Here is a 20762-nt window from a genome sequence, read left to right on the forward strand (position 1 = left end):
GATGACCAAGAAGCTGCTTAAAGTGTTCCCACTGCCCCATCAATGACATTTCAAGTAAACATCACAAAGATTGTAGAAACTAGGAGAATCTATACAAGGCCAAAGGTCACGATTATGCTCAAAATGGACAAACTATCATATAGAGTGATGTAGAAAGATTCATCCTTACCAATATGGGTCAATTGATCTTTTCCCAGTTATAGGAAAAGGAAATGCATGACTTTCGGTGGTTAGATCAATGATTGCCCACCACAGCTCAGGAGGATGGCTGTGGGGAAATTGAATTATTTTGTTCTTTAAAAGAAACTCAGCATCAGGGTCACCCACCAACAGGGGATCAAATCAGAGTCATGGGATATGCTTCAGGGAAATGGGCTTTCCAGACTGTCTGACAGATAGAGGCAAATTGAAACACTAAGGACAAGTGTTTCTAGTGATAGCTGCTTTCTCCTCCTAGGTGAGGATTTGACTTAACTAATTCTGTTGTTGTTTAGTCACTAAGTCATGTCCAACTCTTTTGCAACCCCATGGGCTGTAGCCTGTCATGCTCCTCCATCCATGGGATTTCTCAGGCAAGAATACTGGAGCGGGTTGCCATTTCCTTTTCCAAGGGAGCTTCCTGACTCAAGGATCAAACCCGTGTCTACTGCATTGGCAGGCAGGTTCTTTACCACTGAGCCAACAGGGAAGTCCAACTACTTATGTATTTGGCTCAAAACTCAGGAAAGATTCCATTTATAGGCAAGTCCTTAAAGAGACTACATGTAGACTATTAGAACAGATTCTCCAGGATAGTAATGCTGGTGAAAGTAAAAGCTTATGGTTTAGCAGCACAGAGTTCCCTAGACTAGGCAGGGACTTTCTCTGAATACACAGCATCACCACAGCTGCCTTACTAAAATCCCACCCCCAACCCTGGGATTCTGGGGCCAGTCCTCTGTGCCTGCCTTATATGAGCAACTCACTCTGGACAGAATTAATACTTCTTTACCAAGGTGGAAATGCGCTCTAACCTTCAAGTATGCTGAGTGGTGGTAGTCTCTTCCTGCCATCTGATAATCCACATGAAAGGCTGACCAACCATTAGTGTGTGGTTCAGCATTGTCTGTCTCAACCTGTCTCAATGTGACTAGTACCATGAAAAACAAATAAAGTACCCATACATCAAGAAATCTGAGGCTGTAGGGTGTTAAACTGTCTAAATTTATGTGAGTGCTTTCAATAGCTCTGAAAACCACTATTACGTTATTCAGGGCAAATGGAATGAACGGAAGTCTTCTGTTTATCACATGACACATGACAAAATAAACACCCAAAAGAGAGAATGATTAACAAATAAAACTAATCAGATTATAAGCAATTGTCTGAGTGCTAGATGACCACTAAAACTCCCCCCTTCCCTTAAGAAACCACTTTCCAATTCTCCAGTTTTATACTAAATATTGCTCAACAGATCTCCGTCATTCCGAGTGCTGAGAGCAGATATTTTAAAAAGACAGCAACACAATAATAGCCATCCTTATGATCTGTGTCTCTCAGAGGGTCTATCCCCTTAATTCCTAGATGGCACTTCTCTCCTCCTACAGGGCAGGGGTAGGAAAAAAAGGAATGACTGTTCTTAATTGTTGCTTTGTTTGATTTATTAAATTCAGAGTCATTATCTAAAATGGGGGTAATGTCATTAGAACTCAGGCTTCTCTATTATTTCTTGGGATGGGGTTAATTTCATATTTGCAGAGTCATAAAGTAAAGAGTCCAAAATCTAATTACAAAGACTTAATTTCATAGCAACTAAAGAGAAACATTTCTATCATAAAGGAAAATAAATACTGCGTTACTTCGGGAAACGATTTGTCAGGAACTGGGGGCCTAGGAGGAGGGTCTCCATTACTGTCATTCAACTTTGCATGATAATGCATCACCTAGGCTTGCAAGTCTGCGGAAGGGAGTAAATTTAATCAGCTGAAGTCAAAGTAATCAGGCTAGGGTTGACACATTTCAAGAAAGGTCAGCGTTAAGCACATTTTCTCCTCCTTAACTCAGTTACCATGTCATCGTCTCTGAGTTAGTATTCCTCCAGCTTGAATCTATAAAATGGATGTCTGCTGCAAAGCGCTAACTATATTAGGACTAACAGGATTTATTTCACATTCTATTATTTGTTATTCCTCATAATTTTCCATGTGTCATGCTGGAAGACGGGTGAGGTAATGTGATTAAGCTCAGAGTTGAACAGCTAAATGTATATTAGCAAATCAATCTGAATTTGTGCATAACCCAATCATGGTCCCACTGGCCGTGGAGAGGAAATTCATTTGCTTACATTATTCTTTAACTCGGTTATCATTTGCCAGAATTAGGTGGTGAAGTCACATGTGCTTCTGTATTGGTATGGAAGCACCACTGGATTTTTGGAAGTAACTGCCTTAAGTCACATGTTTCTGGAGGAATTTTCTCCTCCAGAGCAACTGGCTAATTCTCAGGGAAGGTAAGCGAGGGTGGCACCATGATGTTAATATACTTCAGAGATGGCAAACCTTTATCAGGTGGTGGGGTGGAGGGTCCTGCCTTTGAGGTCCCCACATTCCATCACTTCCCCTTCATTCTACATCTGACCCACTTTGCAGGCATAGTGCAAGCACACTTTCAACTACCAAAAAGGGAAATCTAGCCAGAACTAATTTTACATCTTTGTTTCCCAAGGGGTTCCCAAAGTGATTTAGAACAAAGGCTGATTGCACATCAGATTCCAGCAAATGTTGGCTAGTTGCTCATAGGACTTGATGGTGGGCAAGGCTAGAAGAGGCTCTGGGGCCCAATCCTTCCCCACAACCCACCAGAGTTTCAGTGTGTTATCAGCCTGGTCCCAGAAGAGCCATGGAGGCTCCAGGCAACCTCCCCACTGCCCAGCAGTGACTTACCCAGGAAGAAGACAGCTCATTGAGCACAGGATGAAAGTGAAAGTGAAAGTTGCTCAGCCGTGTCCAACTGTTTGTGACCCAGAATACTGGAGTGGGTAGCCTTTCCTTTCTCCAGGGGATCTTCCCAACCGAGGGATTGAACCCAGGTCTCCCACATTGCAGGTGGATTCTTTACCAGCTGAGCCACAAGGGAAGCCTAAGAATACTGGAATGGGTAGCCTATCCCTTCTCCAGCAGATCTTCCCAACCCAGAAATTGAACTGGGGTCTCCTGCATTGCAGGTGGATTCTTTATCAACTGAGCTATGAGGGAAGCCCAGGGTATGACTGTGTTAAATAAGCTTACAAGGTATTCATCCCTGATGTGCTCTCTTGATAGTATGATACTGAAATGATATTGAATCTGTTAAACACCATGGCTTCACATGGCTAATTCTGGAAATTTAGTCCTATTACCCAAGGTCTGACACTCCAGTAAGCTGCCTCTGGGCTATCAGGTAAACAAGATGAACTTTGGAGCAAAGCAGAAAGCTTTTCTGTAATAAACACAAAAACACTGTAATCTCCAAAACTTTCCTCTCCATGGATCTGTTTGACTATGAATGTGAAAATGCCAGGTACAGATAGGAATTCCAATTATTCATCCAATAGAAAATCAAAGTCCTGACTGCCTTGCTCCCTGCCTTCCCTGTCCCTCTTTCAAATTAAGTGGAACAGAAACATATGAGAAAAAAATTCAACAAAGAGCATGGTGAAGAGAAAAGATCACCAAATTTTAATTCAATAGTCTTAGATTCAAATTCAACTTCACCTTTGAGTATTAGTATCTCTCCAGGCCTATCTCTGCTGCCACATCAGGACTGCACCACATGAAGCCAAGGTGCTTTCCAACTATAAACTCTCATTAATTCTTGTTATCTCTCTCCCTTAATCTCCCTTCTACATGCTCCCCTCAGTCCTTTTACTTCACATAACCACGGAACTCCAGTGTCTTTCAAAAGACCTTTGACTTTCCTTTTTTGTTCAATCACCTTCACTGATTTTTTGACTCTGTGATTAAATCACTGTTTTGGTTCTTGTCATCTAAGAAATGCATGATAACTATGGTCAAATGTCACTTTTGGATGGGCTTCTCATGACACATTGGCTATGCTGAGCTCTATAGGCTTAGGTCATCAGATGACATGAATACAGCTACATCAGTGCCTGACACTGGCTTTGCTGAGAAATTAAAGTAGGTAAAATAAACTGAATGTCATTCTCTAATTGTTAAAATGGTTTTGTACTGAGATAGTCATGGTTAAATATGGTTGAGGGTTTAATTTTGGAAGTGAGAGCAACTTTGTATTATACAAAATTCACCAGTGGTCCAGTATAACATGGTAATGAAATAGGAGTGTGTATTGCATACAGGGTTCTTTTGCACATAGACATGACAGGTCACCAAATCAGCTCTCTGGGGGATATTTGCATTTCAGTCTGCTCTTCTCTTAAACAGCCATAAACGAAAAATAGGGGATTTTTGTTAAAGATATAAGCCCCCACAGACAAGAGAAATGGAAAAGCAGGAACAGTAAGAAAATTGTGAGAGCTGTAAGGCTGATGATACTTCTTATCATCTTTAACTATTTTAAGACAATTTGATGATGGTTAACAATATTATAAAAACAAAAATATACGCTTCCTTTTGTTGTCCAAAGGTGACACCCTAGTTTGACTTCTCCCTGTGTAACCACTGTTCCTGTGCCTTTGACTGCCTTTGGCTTCCTCTTCCCAGTTCAGACGTTCCCTCCTCTGTGACCCTTCCTCAAACATGCAGGGCAACGCTGGTTTCTACTTCTCTGTTCCCATGGCAGCCTGCTTCCAGCATCTACCAGGGCATAACCATGCTGCATCGCCATGATTGCTTACTTAATATTAGTCCTAGTCCAGAGCTACCAGTTAGCAAGGGCTGAGTTTCATTCAACTGTGTGTCCTGGGCACTCTGTATCAGGCCTGCTAATTGGTAGATGCTCACTAAATGCTGGGCAAGTAAACAAGACAGCAACTTGGCCACCACCAATTCGGGCTCCACTTCCATAGTTTACAGCGTGGCTGGGAAGTAACTGCCCAACCAAGGACTACATTTCCTGGCACCTCATGCATCCGGATGAATCCTGCCCAAAGAAAATTGGACAAAGGTTAACATGCACCAGGCCTAGGCCAGAAAAAGAACATGTGCCATTTTCTTTGCTCTCCTTTCCTTTGTCTGCTGGCTGGATTAGATGCCTAGGTGACAATTGTCCCTGAATGACACTCCTCCCAATCACTGATTGGACCATATGTAAGAAACCTCTAATGTGCCAGGCTATTGAGGAAGTTGGATTTATTTGTGACAGCAGCTGGTACTACTCTACCTGTATGATATAGTGACCAAGTGAAGGAATGAATGCATGGGCAAATGCCGATCACTTGCTGCATGTCCATAGGAAAGCCCATCACAAAGGGGGACTTGACATCACCTTCAGGAGATCCAGTTTCAGCTGTAGTTCCCCTTGCGTGGACGAGCACAAAGCGCCCACAATGATGCTCATGTACTCCTCGGCGTTGATGACTGAGAGCTGCTCCAAGATGCTGAGTGAGGCTCCCCGGTAGCACTCATCATCCAGGAAGATCTTGATGAAGGGCACCATGCCGTGGTCTTTCAGGACAACTGGGGACCAGACAGACAGTACTGTTAGAGTGATGGGTGCCTTGGCACCTTAGTTTCAATTATAAGGACAGCTTTTCTTTACAATTTCCAAGTTTGTTTGGCTACATATGTATGTGTTTTTCCCACCCATTAGAAACTTTTTTTTCACAATCAATACTTACTGTTAAAATAAGAAGAGGAATAGAGAAACTATGGAGCTGAGAATTAAAAAGAAAACTACTTTCTTCTCCAGTGAGAATTCTGCTTTTGAAACTGCCTCCCCTTTCTAAGAAATATTAATTTTAATTGGACATACCTCTGACACTTATTTCCACATAATTCCCTAATCCAGGGCCAACGGCAATTCTTACCTTATCAGTTCTTAACTCTGCCTAAAGTCTTGTTGAAAGCAAGCCAGAATTTAATTCATAGGCAGTTTCTTGGGATGGTGGGGGAGCAGAATCAAAGAAATTTGGCTAATGGTATGTTTTTTGTTTAAAAGTAATCCTAAGAATTTCTTCCCCAGGACTGATCTTTGGAGTAATTACATGTAGAATAAGAACCAGGAAATAAATGGATCATTCAAATGGCATGATGTGGATTTGAGCTGGTCAACTCCATGAGGCAGGATTTCCCAATTATGGGCTAAGTATTCCTTACATGGAGTCACTTAGGGGGCCTATTTAAAAGTAGATTTCTGGGCTCTATCTTCACCTGATAATTAGATCTCTGGGAGGGAGCCTAAAAATATGTACCTCTCTTTTAACCAGAACCTCTAGGAAATCTTTTATAGTCTCACATTAGAGATGCTCTACCATAATGAAATAGTCATTCACATTTGGTATAGTTGACCTGTGAGGGCCCCAGGTAAAGATGCACCAGATCACCAAACCCATTCATGTCACTTTGTTGATGCGTCTGCTTCATAGTATAACATGCATGCATATATTTTATGCATGTATTTTTAAACATGGGAGCCATATGATCTCAGGAAGCTAAATTATTTTTTTTTTAATGAATGAAGCTACTAAATCCATCATGGGCTAGAAGCACATCAGATTATATCTCTTAAAAATGATGACAATATTTTACAATTTGAATCTTTTTATAAAAGCATCTATAGTCAGTGCAGCAGGATATTAAAAGATTTTACTTGAGGGAAATGGGGTTTCTGTGGTCTCGTAAATTTAAGATAACTCTTTGACTCACAACCTTATTAGCAACCTAAACAGTAAAAAGTGTCAACTGGTGTGTCTACCAATTTACTGATGATCACTAGACATCAAGCAGTAAATCGACATCAGCCACAGCCATAGTGTTGGCTATTCTTTGGATATAGCCTTTGAACTCTGACATAAATCAGCAGGAAATAGTCAATGTTTCCCCAAGCAGTCACAATGTGAATTTGGTACCATTCTCACCTGCATTCCTAACTGACCCTTTCAGAAGCATGACCACAGTTTTCAGCATCACACAAGTCAGTTCTCTTTCTGTATCTTGAACTCCAGGACTGAACTCTTTGTTTCCTGCCATATTTAAGAAACAATGAAAAAAAAATTTAAGTACATGTGATATGGCCCCAAATCTCCAATTCCATTACTTTTCTACCCTCTTTGTTGTCGTCGTTCAGTCACTAAGTCATGTCCAACTCTTTGCGATCCCACGGGCTGCAGCACACCAGGCTTCCCTCCCTGTTCTTCACTGTCTCCTGGAGTTTGCTCAAACTCACATCCATTGACATGTCCAATGTCTATCTTCTTAAAGAAAGATGAATATCATGCTTCCATTATAAAGGAGTGTGCATCCCAACTTGTAAGATATGACCCTACAATCCCTACATCAGAAGCTCTCCAACTTGAATTGCATCAGAATCCCCTGGAAGGCTTATAGAGAAAGCCAGGGTATATACATGGGGCATGGTTAGGCAGGAAAAGAGCCCAGGCCAGCACTCCTGAGGCAGAGGTGAGGGGATGTAGCCAAGAAGCCATGGGTATACAACCCCGCAGGGCACGCAAAAGTGTGGCCAAGGTTAGAGGGGCAAGCTGGGCCAGCAAGGCCCTGGTTGTTGACCTCTGTTCCAAGTGGGAGATCACTGAGCCTTACAGCACCGTGTGAGCAAGGTGGCCATATTGCAGTAGACCCCAGAGATGATCCCACACCTTTCCCCCACCCAGAGCTTCAGGCCTCTCTGAAAGCCCTTTCCCTTTTGCATTTCTGAGGCCATGTTGTGTTGTCTCCCCATCTACCCATCCACATACTCAGACAATAACTGGTGCAGGAGGTATCTGATAGCTTAGAACTCATCAGGCATGAGTTAGTCCCATGAGTTGGCTTAAAGGTACACCTATCCCCTCAACTTATCATGGGAAAGAGCAAGCAAGTTACAGAAAACAGGGAGGCTGCCTGCTCTGTGAAGCCATGTATCCCCAGGGTACTCTCTCTAACCTTCATGGCACCAGGCAACATTTGCACACTCACTTCTCTCTGTTGTGTTGATGGGTGGTGGGGCTGGCACACAGACCAGGCCCAGCTAACACTGACCCCGGCCCATTCCCCACTTCCCCTCCTGACGCTCCGGGGAGGCACCTGACTTCCTCAGGATCTTGGCCTGCTTCCGCAGCTGGGCCAGCAGCAGACCCAGGAGCCCCGAGTCCCGGAAGATGTCAGTGAAGAGCGGGTCGCCACCGGCAATCCTGAGGATGCTCTGCAGCGCCACGAGGGTACAGAGCGACTCTGGGCTCTCCTGGATCAGGCGCTGCACCTTCCGCAGGATCTCATGGGGCACGTAACGCAGCTCAAACACCAGGGCCTCCAGCATTTGGAAGAAGTGCCTCTGCACCAGGGTCGGCTTCAGGGACACGATCTCCACAAACTGCGAGATGGGCTGCAGGGTCCACTCTAGTAGGAAGAAGTTGCGGGCGTTCCAGGTCCACATGGTCCTAATGGATGACAGGACTTTGGTGCAGAGGATGGGGTCGTTGACTTTGTGGAAAACATTCTGCAGGACTTGAAAGGCCTGAAGATTCTTCACAGTCACCCCTGAAGATGCAAAAAGGAATCATCCTGCAAGCCATTTCTCCTGACTATGCCTAGAAATATGTGGTTGAATTATCGCGAGGATGTGCCACTTAAAGTTTTTACTTTCTAATTCCTGTAGTAAATATCTATCAGAAGTCCAGAGAAGTCATCTGCCTAGGGTATGAGTAAGGTTAGAGCTGCATTGTCCAAGACGTGCCGGCTGATTAAGCATTGAAATGTGGCTACTGTGAACCCAGGTGTGCTGTGAGTCAAAAATACATGCCAAATTTCTAAGACATAGCACAAAGAAAAGTACACAATGAAAAAAATCATTAATGATTATTTGTATGATCACATTTTTGATGGTAATATTTTGGCTATATAGAGTTAAATAAAATGTATTATGAAAAATAATTTAACCTGTTTCTTCTTAATTTTTAAAATTTTGTAATTAGAACATTTAGAATTATGTAATGTGGCTCACATTATATTTCCATTGGGCAGCACAGGGCTGAGGACTGGTTTCAATTAGTTAAAATCAAATGATGTTAAAGATCACTAAGCAAAGTCAGTTTCATTTCTAGACAAGCTGTTAAATAAAAAGACCATCTGAACCCATCCCCCTTTTCTCTCCAGATACAAGGTTAAACCTCATTCTGTCCTGCCCTTGAGACACTTCCTCACAGAACTCTCCACTTCGAACCCTCTCTGCCTCAGACACTCGAAATGTTTCTGAAACTCCTCTCTAATCCACACACTTCCCTGTGTGTCTGCTGGAGTCACATCCAGTGGCTTTTCCTACACTGGCCTCACAGCTTTTCACCCTCTGCTTCGTCCCCTTCCTTTCTTGTTGGCCCACCCATCCTTTGCCTTAAAACCTCTCTTGAATGAGACTCTCTGTGCAGAGTTTCCTGACTGACTCAGGCAGACCTAAACCTCACCCCTAGTGTCACCACTGTTCTTATTTATCAGCCAGTTATTGAATAGATTATAGCTCAGGGTTTATGTGACGGTCTCTGTAGAGCATCTTTAAGGCGCAGACACCCGGCCTGTTCACAGTGGTTTCCAGCAGGGTGCAGAGTGGCTGCTGGACAGAAGCATCAGTACATGTTGATTGAATTCATCAGTCAATCAATCAATCAATATATCATAGAACTAAGGAGGCACTGACCCTGAGCCTGGGTTGCTATTTTAGAGCCATCAGCCCCTGTTAGACAAGCAGATGCCACCGAGTAAGTCACATCAGAGGTGAGAATGGAAATCATAGACTGTCTCCATTATTTGAGTGATCATTTCCTCTAAGTCTCACTCAGGGCATTTGGAAAAATGTATAAAGGAGAGATTCTAAATACACAGGTAATCCCCCAAAGGCAAGACAGAATCAGACCCTACTGAGACACTGACAGGTGCCGCATGTTTGTTTCTGCACAGAGAATCGGGAAATGACCTGCATTGCCTTGTCAGGGCACAAGGCACCCAGAGACATCCAGAGACCCACCAGAAGCCTCGTGATGGAACTTGAAGCCTTCCAGCTGCGGGTAAGTGATGCTGTCGAACACCTTCAGCTCTGACCTCCCACAGGTTGTCAGCCACACCACCAGCCCGAGGAGCTCCTCCAGATGGGGGTCAACCTCGCTCTGGGTCAGTCCGTTGTACCTGTGGGGACAGACGAGACCAACTCCCTGGATGTCTTGGACAGAACAGCCAGGTTTGCTTAAGGTGCTCATCACAGGGAGGCAGAGGCAATGAAGATCACAGTGCTCAGCATGACCCCAAAGATCTCCACCAGTTTAGCACCAAAAGGCATGGGGGGTTTGTGAATAAAAGTCACTCTGTTTCCAAGCATCAGCCCTAGATCTAAGAACTTGCAGAGATAGAATACAGAGAAACCTGTGAAGAGCCACAGCATCTGCTCACAGGAGAGCTGCTTTCCTTGGTAGGACCCCCAAAATGTACAGGCTTCAGGCACCAAAAGGGCAGGAGCACTCCCAGAATGAGAGATTTGATATTTCAGAAGAGCAACAATACAAACATCATAGGAAATAATTTCACTTTATTAGATTTCATCATGCTTATTTCAAGGATGGGTATTTCTTTCGTTTTCAGTTACTTATGTGTAGTGGGCTGCCTTGCTCCTCTCATAGAGAATGATCTCTTAAGTCTCATTGTCATGTCAAGGGTAAAAGTGCTGGCAGTGTGACTTCCATTAAGGCAAGAAGGAAAACAAATGAGCCGATATGGGTCCTTTCTGACATTCCCTGAACAGTTTATTTTCCCTCATGCCTTCCACAAGAAGTCTGGGGAAAACCAACCAGCCATTTAACCAAAGAGATATTCAGGAACTGCTATGACAGAGACATCCATGGTAGAAGTCACCAGTCAGTGATGGTCCAGACTCGTGTAAAATATGGCATTCTCATAGAGACGTTCCTTGCGCTTCCCTGGTGGCTCAGACAGTAAAGAATTCACCTGCAATGCGGGAGACCTGGGTTCCATCCCTGGATTGGTAAGATCCCCTGGAGAAAGGAATGGCAACCCACTCCAGTATTCTTGCCTGGGAAATTCCATGCACAGCTACAGTGAGCTATAGTCCATGGGGTCACAAAGGGTCAGACATGACTGAGTCTAAGAGTAAGTCTGAGTCTGACAGACTAAGCACATAGAGATATTCATTCTGTGTGTGCCTTTGGAGGAAGGTCCTCTGGATGTCATCATCTAATCCCATCCCTTTGAGATTTCAGTCCCCTTATCCGAGTCATCCCTCTAGACTAAAAGCCTGACTCTAGCAAAATCTGTGAAGCACAATGGTAATCTGTACCCTACAGATGAACAGCGCTGCTCATATTCAGAGCTAAGCCAAGGGAATTTTTGTGGCTTTGCCCTTATAGAGCTTCCCCATAGCCAGTGGAAGAGTCTGGGCCATCAGCAAGTTTCTTTCACTGCCATCCCTTGGTTTATCCAATCCCTGGACCCAACTTGAAGATGACATAGCAATTCAGAGTGGAGGAAATTAGTCCAGATTTTGCTGAGTCACATCTTTGTGTGTTTCCCATGGATGAATAATTTGAGAATAACAGTAGGGGAAAGGCCCTCTGAGACAGGAAATGGAAGGAAGCCAGTATAGGAACATTACCAAGCAAGAGCAGTTGGAGCTTAGTCCTCCTGGGGACTCTGGAAGGCAAAGTAGAGCTATCCCACCCAAGGGGCAACTTTGCTGGGTGTATATGCATCAGCTTCTACCAGCCATTGGTAGAGGGCTAGTCCTGGGGTTTGCACTTCCAGCCCCCCATCATACTGGCAGAGCTTGTCACAGCCATCCTAGAAAGCCTTCCAAATAGGATGTAGACCCTGACAGGTGACTGTCATACCAGCAGGCATGCTGGCAGTACATGCCACCAAATGGACTTGGTGAAACTATTATTGAGATCACCCATTGGTTTCCTAAAGAAGTAGCTTCAAACTCAGCTGCACATTGTATTACTTTTGCAATGAAAGTCTCTCTGGGCACCATCTATGGAGATTTGTATTTCAGAAGACATTCTGAGAAGCCTCAATATCTTTCTCCAGAGCACCATATATGATTCTGAGGACCTCAGATTCCGCTGTTTCTTTCCCACCAAGCACAGCCACTTACCGAAGTAACACTTTGAGCAGCAGAGGGTAGCCCTCCCCGGTCTCAAACTCCAGGAACAGAGCTGAGGAGATGGGATAGGAGTCCTTCACAAAGCCCAAGACGAGGCTCACTACCTCGCTCACTTCAGGAGCGGGGAGGGTGTCAACAAGTCTGGAGAGGTTCTGGAGGGAGATCTTGATGCAATCCATGGCTATAGGAGGAAACATACCCATGCTGAGTTCAGAGACAATAGCTTTGCTGCAGTGGTCATTCCCTCTCCACCTGATTTTAAATTGTATGTCAAGATGTGAATAAGAATTCATCTGAAACACTTCTGCTGACTCTTGGATCAAGAAGAAGCCTCCTCTCTGAGAAGTGCCATCCTGAGAGCCACGCTCTGGGGCCCAGATGGAGAGTAAGTAAAAAAGGAAGAGGATGAAAGTCTCTTAGCCCTCTGCCCCTAATTCCCAGCACGCAGAGGGATCCAGGTCCATTACATAACAAGATGCAAGACACAAGACCTGAGTGTCACAGGAGACCTTAAGGAAGCAATGCTGTGCAGAAATTAGCCTGATGAAAAGTGCAGGGAAGGATATATGAACACGTGGGAAGACAAAGGGCAAAAAGACGGTGTGTTTCAGCTACTAAAGAATCCAGAAGGTTGGAGCCCGGAAGTGTGTTCCACAAGGTAGAGGGCGGAAGACGGTCCAGCTGGTGTGTGGCCTGCTTTGGAACACCCTGTTTACCCCAGAGCTGTGAGAAGCTGGGGGAAGAATTGAGTCAGCAGAAAGATGCCATTGGGTTTGCATTTTGATGGATCACTGTTTTTAGGGCTCTTTCATTAGGAGAAGCCTCTTCTGAATGCCAGGAAAGCCACGCCAGTGTTCAGGAAAAGTGTCTCCCAAAATTTGAGATAAGGCATGTTCAGTCCCTCACCTGTGAGGCCAAGGACACGATCCCAAGCCTGCATGCTGGGCAGGGAAGCACTGAGAGTTGCCGGCTTGGCAGGGAAACACCAGCCTAGTCCTCACTTCCTGACCTTCTCCTCAGCTTATAGGTCCATGGAAAATACTCATTCCCCGCAGGGGCCCTGGGCACAGGAATCTGGGTGACTAGATCTCCATAACATGGCTTTTTTTTTTTTCCAGCTGAGAATAATGACTACAGTGAGAGACCCCTGCCACCAAGGCAGGCAGCTTTTTCTCAGGGGTCTCTGACTCTAGCCTGTGAGGGGTGCCTGGGTTGCTGAGCACCTCAGGCCTGGCTCAGCCCTACACTAACCACTGGAACATAGCTTCACTGGGAAATTTCAGTCATGAAACTGGGGATGATGTTTCATCCCAGGGCTCACCCCCTGACACCCTCTATTATAAGGGGTCCCAGAAAGAAGACAAGTCATGGAACAAGTGCTTGTAGACAAGCAGGTTACATTGGCAGGCTCAGATCCCTTGGAGTTAGCCCAAGAGATGGATGGTTGTGTTCCTAAGAGGCACTTCAACTGGTGAAGCAGAACAACGGTGGTGGGAAGGTCAGCTGAAGAATTTTGTCAAAACCTACTCACACAAGTTATCCTTGCAGAGCCTCCCTCCCTGCCCCACAATGGGCCAGCACCTGAAAGGAGGCCAATACATTTTCCCAAGATTCTGCAGGCCACAGTGGTGTCCATGCTTCCCAGAATTACCTGAGATCTTGGGAGACAGACGATGCTAAGGGAAGTCCTGGGGCAGCTAAAAGAATTGATTCCCTCAGGGTATAACCTTTGATCACAGCTAAGTAATGATGCTGGGATGCTGACCAATGGGGGGTCCGCTGCCAGGTTCTATGTGAGGGCTTCAAATATGCCAACTCATTAATGCATCACAAAAATCCAGTGAGATCAGGATTGTTATCTCCATTTTACAGACAAAGGAACTGAAGCACACAGACAGTAAAGTGCTCAAGGTCACTCAGCTAGGAGGACAGGGCAGGAGCCCACAGCCTGGCTGTCTAACCTCAGAATCTAAGTCCTTAACTTTTACGCACTGTCCAGAGCAGAACCTAAAGCACTGGAATTGGACATCTCGTGTTTAATATGTGATTCTCTTCTTCACTAGCTGGGGAGCCTTGGCAAATTCTTCTATCACTCTTAATCATCTGTTTCCTCACTACAAAATGGCATTAATCATCAATATCTTTCTCAAAAAAATTAGATACTATACAAATGAGCCCAGCATAGTATGTGTTTGACAGTATGTGTAGTAAATGAGTTGCCCTTTCCCTCTCCCTTCCAATGGATCATCAAAATGAACAGTAAAAGCCCTGTCATGAATGGACCCAAGTAATATAGGGTCACCTACTAGGCATAATTGGACATCAGTGAAAACTCTGTTTGTTCATCTCTTTTTTGATCCCTGGAATCTATGCTAATGCTGCCAGGGCATCCCGGGGTCTTATTCTAGAAAATATGCCCACAGACCATCCCTGGTCTCCCAGGGTCATACCCTGCAGGTATTGGATGACGCCGACGTTCTGGGCCTTGGAGATGGTCTTCAGCACACAGAAGGTGGGCTCCTTCCAAAAGCAGCAGCTGTGCTCCCGAAGACATGTCGTGGCAATCATGAGAGACTGGAGCTCATTTCCTGAGAGAAGTCCCTCCAGACCCTGAGCCTCACCGCAAATGTTGAGCAACATCTAAGGGGGAAAAATACAAAGTCTCTGGTTAGGAAGCCTCCTTCCTGTAATGAATTTGTCCCTTACTTTTCCTTGTCTCAGCAGGAGAGATAGAATTGTGGATGATCACCCTCTGCCTGAGACTGATCTGGTCAACAGCCACCTATAAAAAGGTGGCAGGGCTAAAATGTGGACTCCTAACCCAGTACGAGTAGTGGTTATCCTTTCCACTTCAGAATAACACAAAGTGTTTGACTTAGAGAGGTGTCTTTTTATATAAAAATGCAGAAAATGCCACCTGTGATTAAAATGCAGAATTAACGGTGCTATTTAAAAAGAGAGCTGTGTTCCTGAATCCCTGGCTGGTACTCAACCTCTACATCTGCATAAGATTGTGAGCGTTATTCTGTAACCTCCTAGCTGGACTTCTTGCCCCCACCCACCCCATGTTCCTATGGTTACCTCCTGAAACCTTACTGTGCACTGGCATGGAAACCAAATGCTCTAGTATGGCTCCCAGAGTTCTGCATGGCCCAGCCCTGCCTCTTCCCTCATGTTATCCTATGCACTCTCCTTTTGGCTCTTGGTGGTCTAGCGGGGACCCCCTTCCAGTTTGGCAAATATGGAAAGCTCTTTCTGTCCAAATCCTTGAGCCCCTTTTTGCAGTGATGGAGTCTCAGCTGGACAGTCATGGAGCTGGGGACAGATCCCCTTTTCTGGTCTCCCCTGAAGATCGCAGGTGGTTGTGGCCATGTGACCCTCCACTTGGCCAGCCATTTCTTCTCCTCTCTTGTCTCTTCCTGCTTCACATCTCCATCCCAGCTTTCAGCTCCCTGGTTCAATGCCATTTCCTCAGAAGTGTCTCCATTATTGCTCAATCATAAGTCAGGTCCCCTGGCTCTCATTTCCCAGCACATCTCTCAGTTTTCCATCAGAGCATTTAAAAAATTGGACCCGGCTCCTTTATTCATGTGATTGTTCTCCCCAGTTGGCTTCTCCATCTCTCTGTCATCTGTATGAGAGGGTGTGGGTCTAGTATAGAGATGTACCCAAGAGAAGCTCTGTATATTTTTGTGGAATGAAATAAGGAAACTCTGAAGAACCTTGAGGTGGTATTGCTGTGGCTCACATTCTGTCCATACATAGAGAGGACCACTGAAGACAGGGCTGCATTAATTCCCTCCAGAGCACATGGAAACCACACAGTAAAGACTTGTTTAAGTACCCAGTACTGTGTCCTGACCACCACTTAAAATATGATTTACATGTGGGCAAATGAGGCCTAAATTTCTAACAAGTGAAGCTTGGGGGACACCCCTGCATAAGTGGAATCTGGCAGAACTCATGAGATGCCCACTGGTAATGAGGATCCTGGCTTGAGCATTGGTCTAAAATGGATGCGGATGTGAACATGCATGTTCAGTGGACATCTGCACTGGCAGTTCCCAGATGGTCCTATGTACCTGTTCCATGTGATACCCTGGCCAAGACACAAAGAGAAGTAAGACAGACAGTACCCTGCCTCCACTAGAGAGGCAAGAGGAGTTTTCTGGAGAACGCAGCAGGCCGGAAGCTGAGAAAGCAGAACTTGTCAGTAAAGGGGTAGGGGAGAGAGGTGAGAAGTTATGTGAAAAGTCTCTGCCAGTTGGAGAAGATAGGAAAGGTGGGTAATGACATGAGCGCACCACATGTGATAGTGGCTTGAGATGGGGTCTGAGAGGAGAGGTGGAGGTGACCCCACAGAGCGGTTAAATGCAGATTCAGGAGCCGGAGTCCCAGGGTTCCAATCCCTGACCCCACTCACCTCCTCTGTGACCCTTATTGTTGTTGTTGAGTCGCTAAGTTATGTCCCACTGTTTTGTGACCCCATGGACCATAGCCTGCCAGGCTCCTCTGTCCATGGGATTTCCCAGGCAAGAATACTGGAGTAATCTTCCATTTCCTTCTCCAGGGGATCTTCCTGACCCAAAATTGAACACACGTCTCCTGCTTGACAGGTGGATTCTTTACCACTGAGCCACACTTGGACTCTGGACTCATGTTTACTCACCGTACTTTGAAGATGTAGAATGAAGATGACAATACCACACACATCCTGTGATGAAAGAGAGGACTCGGGGAGGTGATGCATATGAGGTTATGGCACAAGGCTGGTACATAGCAAGTACTTATAGAGTTACGCAAGGGGGGCTTAGCATGTTTGTTCTCAGAGGTGCAGGGGCCAGAGACAGGAGGTTCCAGGTGCCCAGGACGGTGGGCAGGACCCTAGAACACAGACTGGAGGACAAGAAGTTGGTGCAGCCAAGTGGAGGAGGAGGAGAAGCACACTGTTCCGGAAGAGAACAAGGGCAACACAGAAATACAAGGAGGTGGAGAGAAACTCTGTCTTCCAAATACACGGGATTCTGCAGCATTTGCAGAGCCTAGGGGTGAAGGGGTGAGCTGGGCCCTCCAGGAGAATAGAGGAGGCTCAGAGCTAGGGGTAGAGAGAGACCAGGGGAGGTTGGAGAAGCAGGTTGGAGGACCAAGAAGAAGCTTGGTCTTGGCCCAGGAAGTCCAGCCCTCCCCCTACTCACCTGCACAAACATCCTCTGAACTTGAACATCACTCTCTAAAAGCTCATCCTTTTCCAGAGGAAAAACAAAGAACAGGTAAAGGCACTGGAGGAGCAGGGCTGGGAGCCCAGATTCAGCAACTTTGCCCAGCGTCTCCTGCAAGGGAAATTCAGACGTGACCCAGGGCTGCAGAGCACAGCTCCAGACGCAGACCAGAAAGGTCATCCAACTCGTTTCTTTCAGCCATGAACTTGTGGAAGTCACTTCCTCTCTCTGGGTGACACATTCTCAATTAAGAATGGAGACAATTTTAGGGCCAGTGGGACAGCTGTGAAGATTAAGTTTAGTTTACATAAAGTGTGTATTATGTGCTAGGTAGACGTATCTTTTACATGATAGAGAGATGATAGGAAGGAAAGGGGGAGGGAGAGGGCTGCTGCAGAGCAGAAATCAGGGGCATTCCTGGCAATCACACCACTGATTTTGACAGGTTTCCTCCTGATGAGGGAACTGGAAACTCAATCAGGAAAAGGTGGCTGAGAACAAGTTCAAGCATCTGAATCAAGGACATGATCAGGGCCCTTTCCATCTCCTTGCTCAGATCCAAGACCTCATCTTGACCCAAACAGCCCTATAGGTGAGGACCAATAACCCAGAGAGCCACATGCCTCAACAGCCCCAGGGCTGCCAGACAGAGAGGAGACAAGGAATCAGAATAGAGGGATCAGCCTGAGTGTGAAGCTTCACAGGGCCTTTCTCCACCGGCTCTGCCTGCAGCTCCACGGCTGTTACTGCACTGTAACTTCTGCATGTGTGTGTGCACACATACATGAGCATGAGAGAGCACGTGTGTGGTTAATATAAAGTATGCAATATCCCACCCAATTGACTAATCTGACAGACACGGTGGGTACATTAGAAAAGAGAAAGGAGAATGTACAAGATTTCACTGCAGGTAATGTCTGCCCCCTGTATTGGACACATGTCCCTGCGTGGCTGCACTCAGGTGTCTCTCCCCTCAGGGGATGAAGAGCCCCCACCCTGTGCTCCAGGTCACTGTCCCTGATGGTGGTCCAGGCAGTTCACAGAGAGGAAATGTCAGGTGGTCCTCCCGCTGGTGAGCAACTGTTTGCCATACTCCTCTCCCGCTTCCTGGTACTATCTCCCAAGGCCCGTCAGATGCCTGTGTTCACCATTAGACAGAGGGTAGACACCGCCTCAGCCTGGTTCCCTGCTGTTCCTAGTCTGGGCATCAGGGCACTCACAGTGGGCACTCTCACTAGACAGAGGAGCCTCTGGACCTGCCCTGCACAGGACTTTGGGTCATTTATGCTGATGGCCACAGCTTCTGGGGGCTACTTCTGCCTGAGAGGCCACCAGTCATTGGCAGACCACTCAAGGTCCCCACTTCATGGTGGGATGAATACAGCCAGGATGGGACCTGGGTGGTAAGAAGGAATAGCAGTTGCTTTCATCTCTGGTGCGGCACGGGGCAAGTACCTACAAGCCTGGCTCCTTTAGTCTGAGTTCAGCAGGAGGCAGTAAAGAACAGAGGCTCAAAGCATGGAGTCAGAGAGGCTGCACATCACAGGCAAACCTGATTGTGGTCACCAGTGCAGCATCACTGTAATTTGATTCCTAGGGTCTTGGGAGGATTAATTGTACAATGCATGGTATGCACCCAGCCCTGCCCTGACACACAGGAAATATAGTCTACACATATCACCCAACATTGATCCTTACACTAACCCTAGAACTGAAGCATTACTATCTCTAATTTTAAAATTAACAGCACAACAGAGTTGCAAAGAAATCAAATAATTTGTTCAAGGTGGCACACAAGGTGAAAAGGCAGGATATGAATAGGAATGTGAATACTGCCCTGTGCTGGGACATTGGTGAGAAGTGCCCAGGCAGGGAGGCGGGGCCAGTGGGGCCTGGAACTTACGGAATCTGTCCCTGTGAGCACGTACACCGACTTCAGGAGTAGGTAACCATCCTGATCCACGTCCACATCTCCCTTCCATTGCAGCAGCTTCCCAGCTGCTACCCGTGCTTGCTCTGGCAACAGTGTGGGGCGGAGAGAAAGTGTCAACAGCAGGGCGGTGCAGTAGCCAGGTCACCCAGCTTCCCTCCACTTGGGCCCCTCTCTCCCTAAGGTATGCCTTAGCATCCTTATGGAACTTCCACCTCTTGCACGCACAACAGTGATGCCTGCATCTATACCAAACATTTCATACTCTGTCAACATTAATCTCCTTGGAGGATAGCTTTTATTATGCCACCATCACTGTTCAACAACCATCAATGGCTCCCTATTGCTAAATAATAACAAGCTCCTCAGCAACTGAACTTGCCACAATCCAGTGTCTTCTCCCCGTTTCCTACGTCACATAGCTCCTTTTGTCACAGGGATTCCTCCATCTACACCATGCTCAAGCTATTCCTTCCCCGTGGAATCTCCTTCTGCTCTCAGCCTCATAGCCCAGGCTCTGGGGGTCCACCTCTCTGAAGGAAAGGATGTGAGTCAGGAGACCTATAGCAGGAAATTTGCTTGGCTTTGGTTGTGTGTATGTGTGTGTGTGTGTGTGTGTGTGTGTATTGGGGGGGAGTGGCGTCTGTGTGTGTATGTGTGTATATATCACACACACACATATAGGGTAGAGTCAGTGGTGTGAGTGTGTGCATCTGTGTGTCCCTCCCAAGAGCAGTAAATTTTCCCAAGACCCCCTTCTCTTCCCTCTTCTAGCCTTTTCCTTTGTTCTCCAGGGTTCTCAGTGTCAGAACCTGGCCTGCTGTGCATTTTCAAGGGCTCTACTCTAACTCCCCTAGAAAGCAGAGAGGGGCTTAGCCAAAGGCCTGGGAGGGGCCCACAGAGGTGTTTTGCTCTCCATGAAGTTCTCCAGGACAGCTCTTCTCTTACCTGCAGGCTTTCCAACAAGTGCCTTCTGTATTTCTTGGGCAAACTGGCTGGAAACATCTTCAGCCAGCCTTTGAAGACTGGGAAAGCAGATGATCCCCACGGAGTGTTCCCAGGCCTGAAGTGCAACATGCAGGATTCACTCAGTGATGTCAAGCTACAAAACTAGGCATCAGAATCATCTCCCTGCCAGCCTAAGTTGCTTTCCCAGGTTCACTGGAAAGCCACTGAATCACCTACCCTCCAACTCCCACTGTCTCCCTACACTAGTGCTTATGAATTCTTCAACTTACTGCTGAGCTCCAAACACATCCAGCTTTGACTCTGGACATCTCCCCTGAACTCGTGCTCCTGAAACACCAAACACACTTTACCGAATCCATTGCCTTCCCCCAAAACCCAATGTATCTTGCCTC

At 46.1% G+C, this 20762-nt stretch overlaps 1 protein-coding gene across 2 annotated transcripts in view; it reads right to left on the bottom strand.

Annotated features, from left to right (window-relative positions):
• WDFY4 (WDFY family member 4) overlaps nt 1–20762 on the bottom strand; it is a 226034-nt gene that overhangs the window by 195474 nt on the left and 9798 nt on the right. For both annotated transcript variants that reach the window (XM_081561673.1, XM_081561666.1), the window contains exons 2-10: nt 20350–20464; nt 19375–19487; nt 17448–17582; nt 14703–14892; nt 12244–12433; nt 10108–10265; nt 8178–8630; nt 7013–7117; nt 5422–5612 (exon numbers count right to left, since the gene is read on the bottom strand). In XM_081561673.1, the coding sequence (XP_081417799.1) occupies nt 5422–5612; nt 7013–7117; nt 8178–8630; nt 10108–10265; nt 12244–12433; nt 14703–14892; nt 17448–17582; nt 19375–19487; nt 20350–20464 (1650 nt within the window). The remainder of the gene's footprint in view (nt 1–5421; nt 5613–7012; nt 7118–8177; nt 8631–10107; nt 10266–12243; nt 12434–14702; nt 14893–17447; nt 17583–19374; nt 19488–20349; nt 20465–20762) is intronic.

Source organism: Giraffa tippelskirchi, chromosome 2 (assembly GCF_054371585.1).
Source record: "Giraffa tippelskirchi isolate mGirTip1 chromosome 2, T2T-mGirTip1v1.2.pri, whole genome shotgun sequence".
In the NCBI taxonomy this organism is placed as follows: domain Eukaryota; kingdom Metazoa; phylum Chordata; class Mammalia; order Artiodactyla; family Giraffidae; genus Giraffa; species Giraffa tippelskirchi.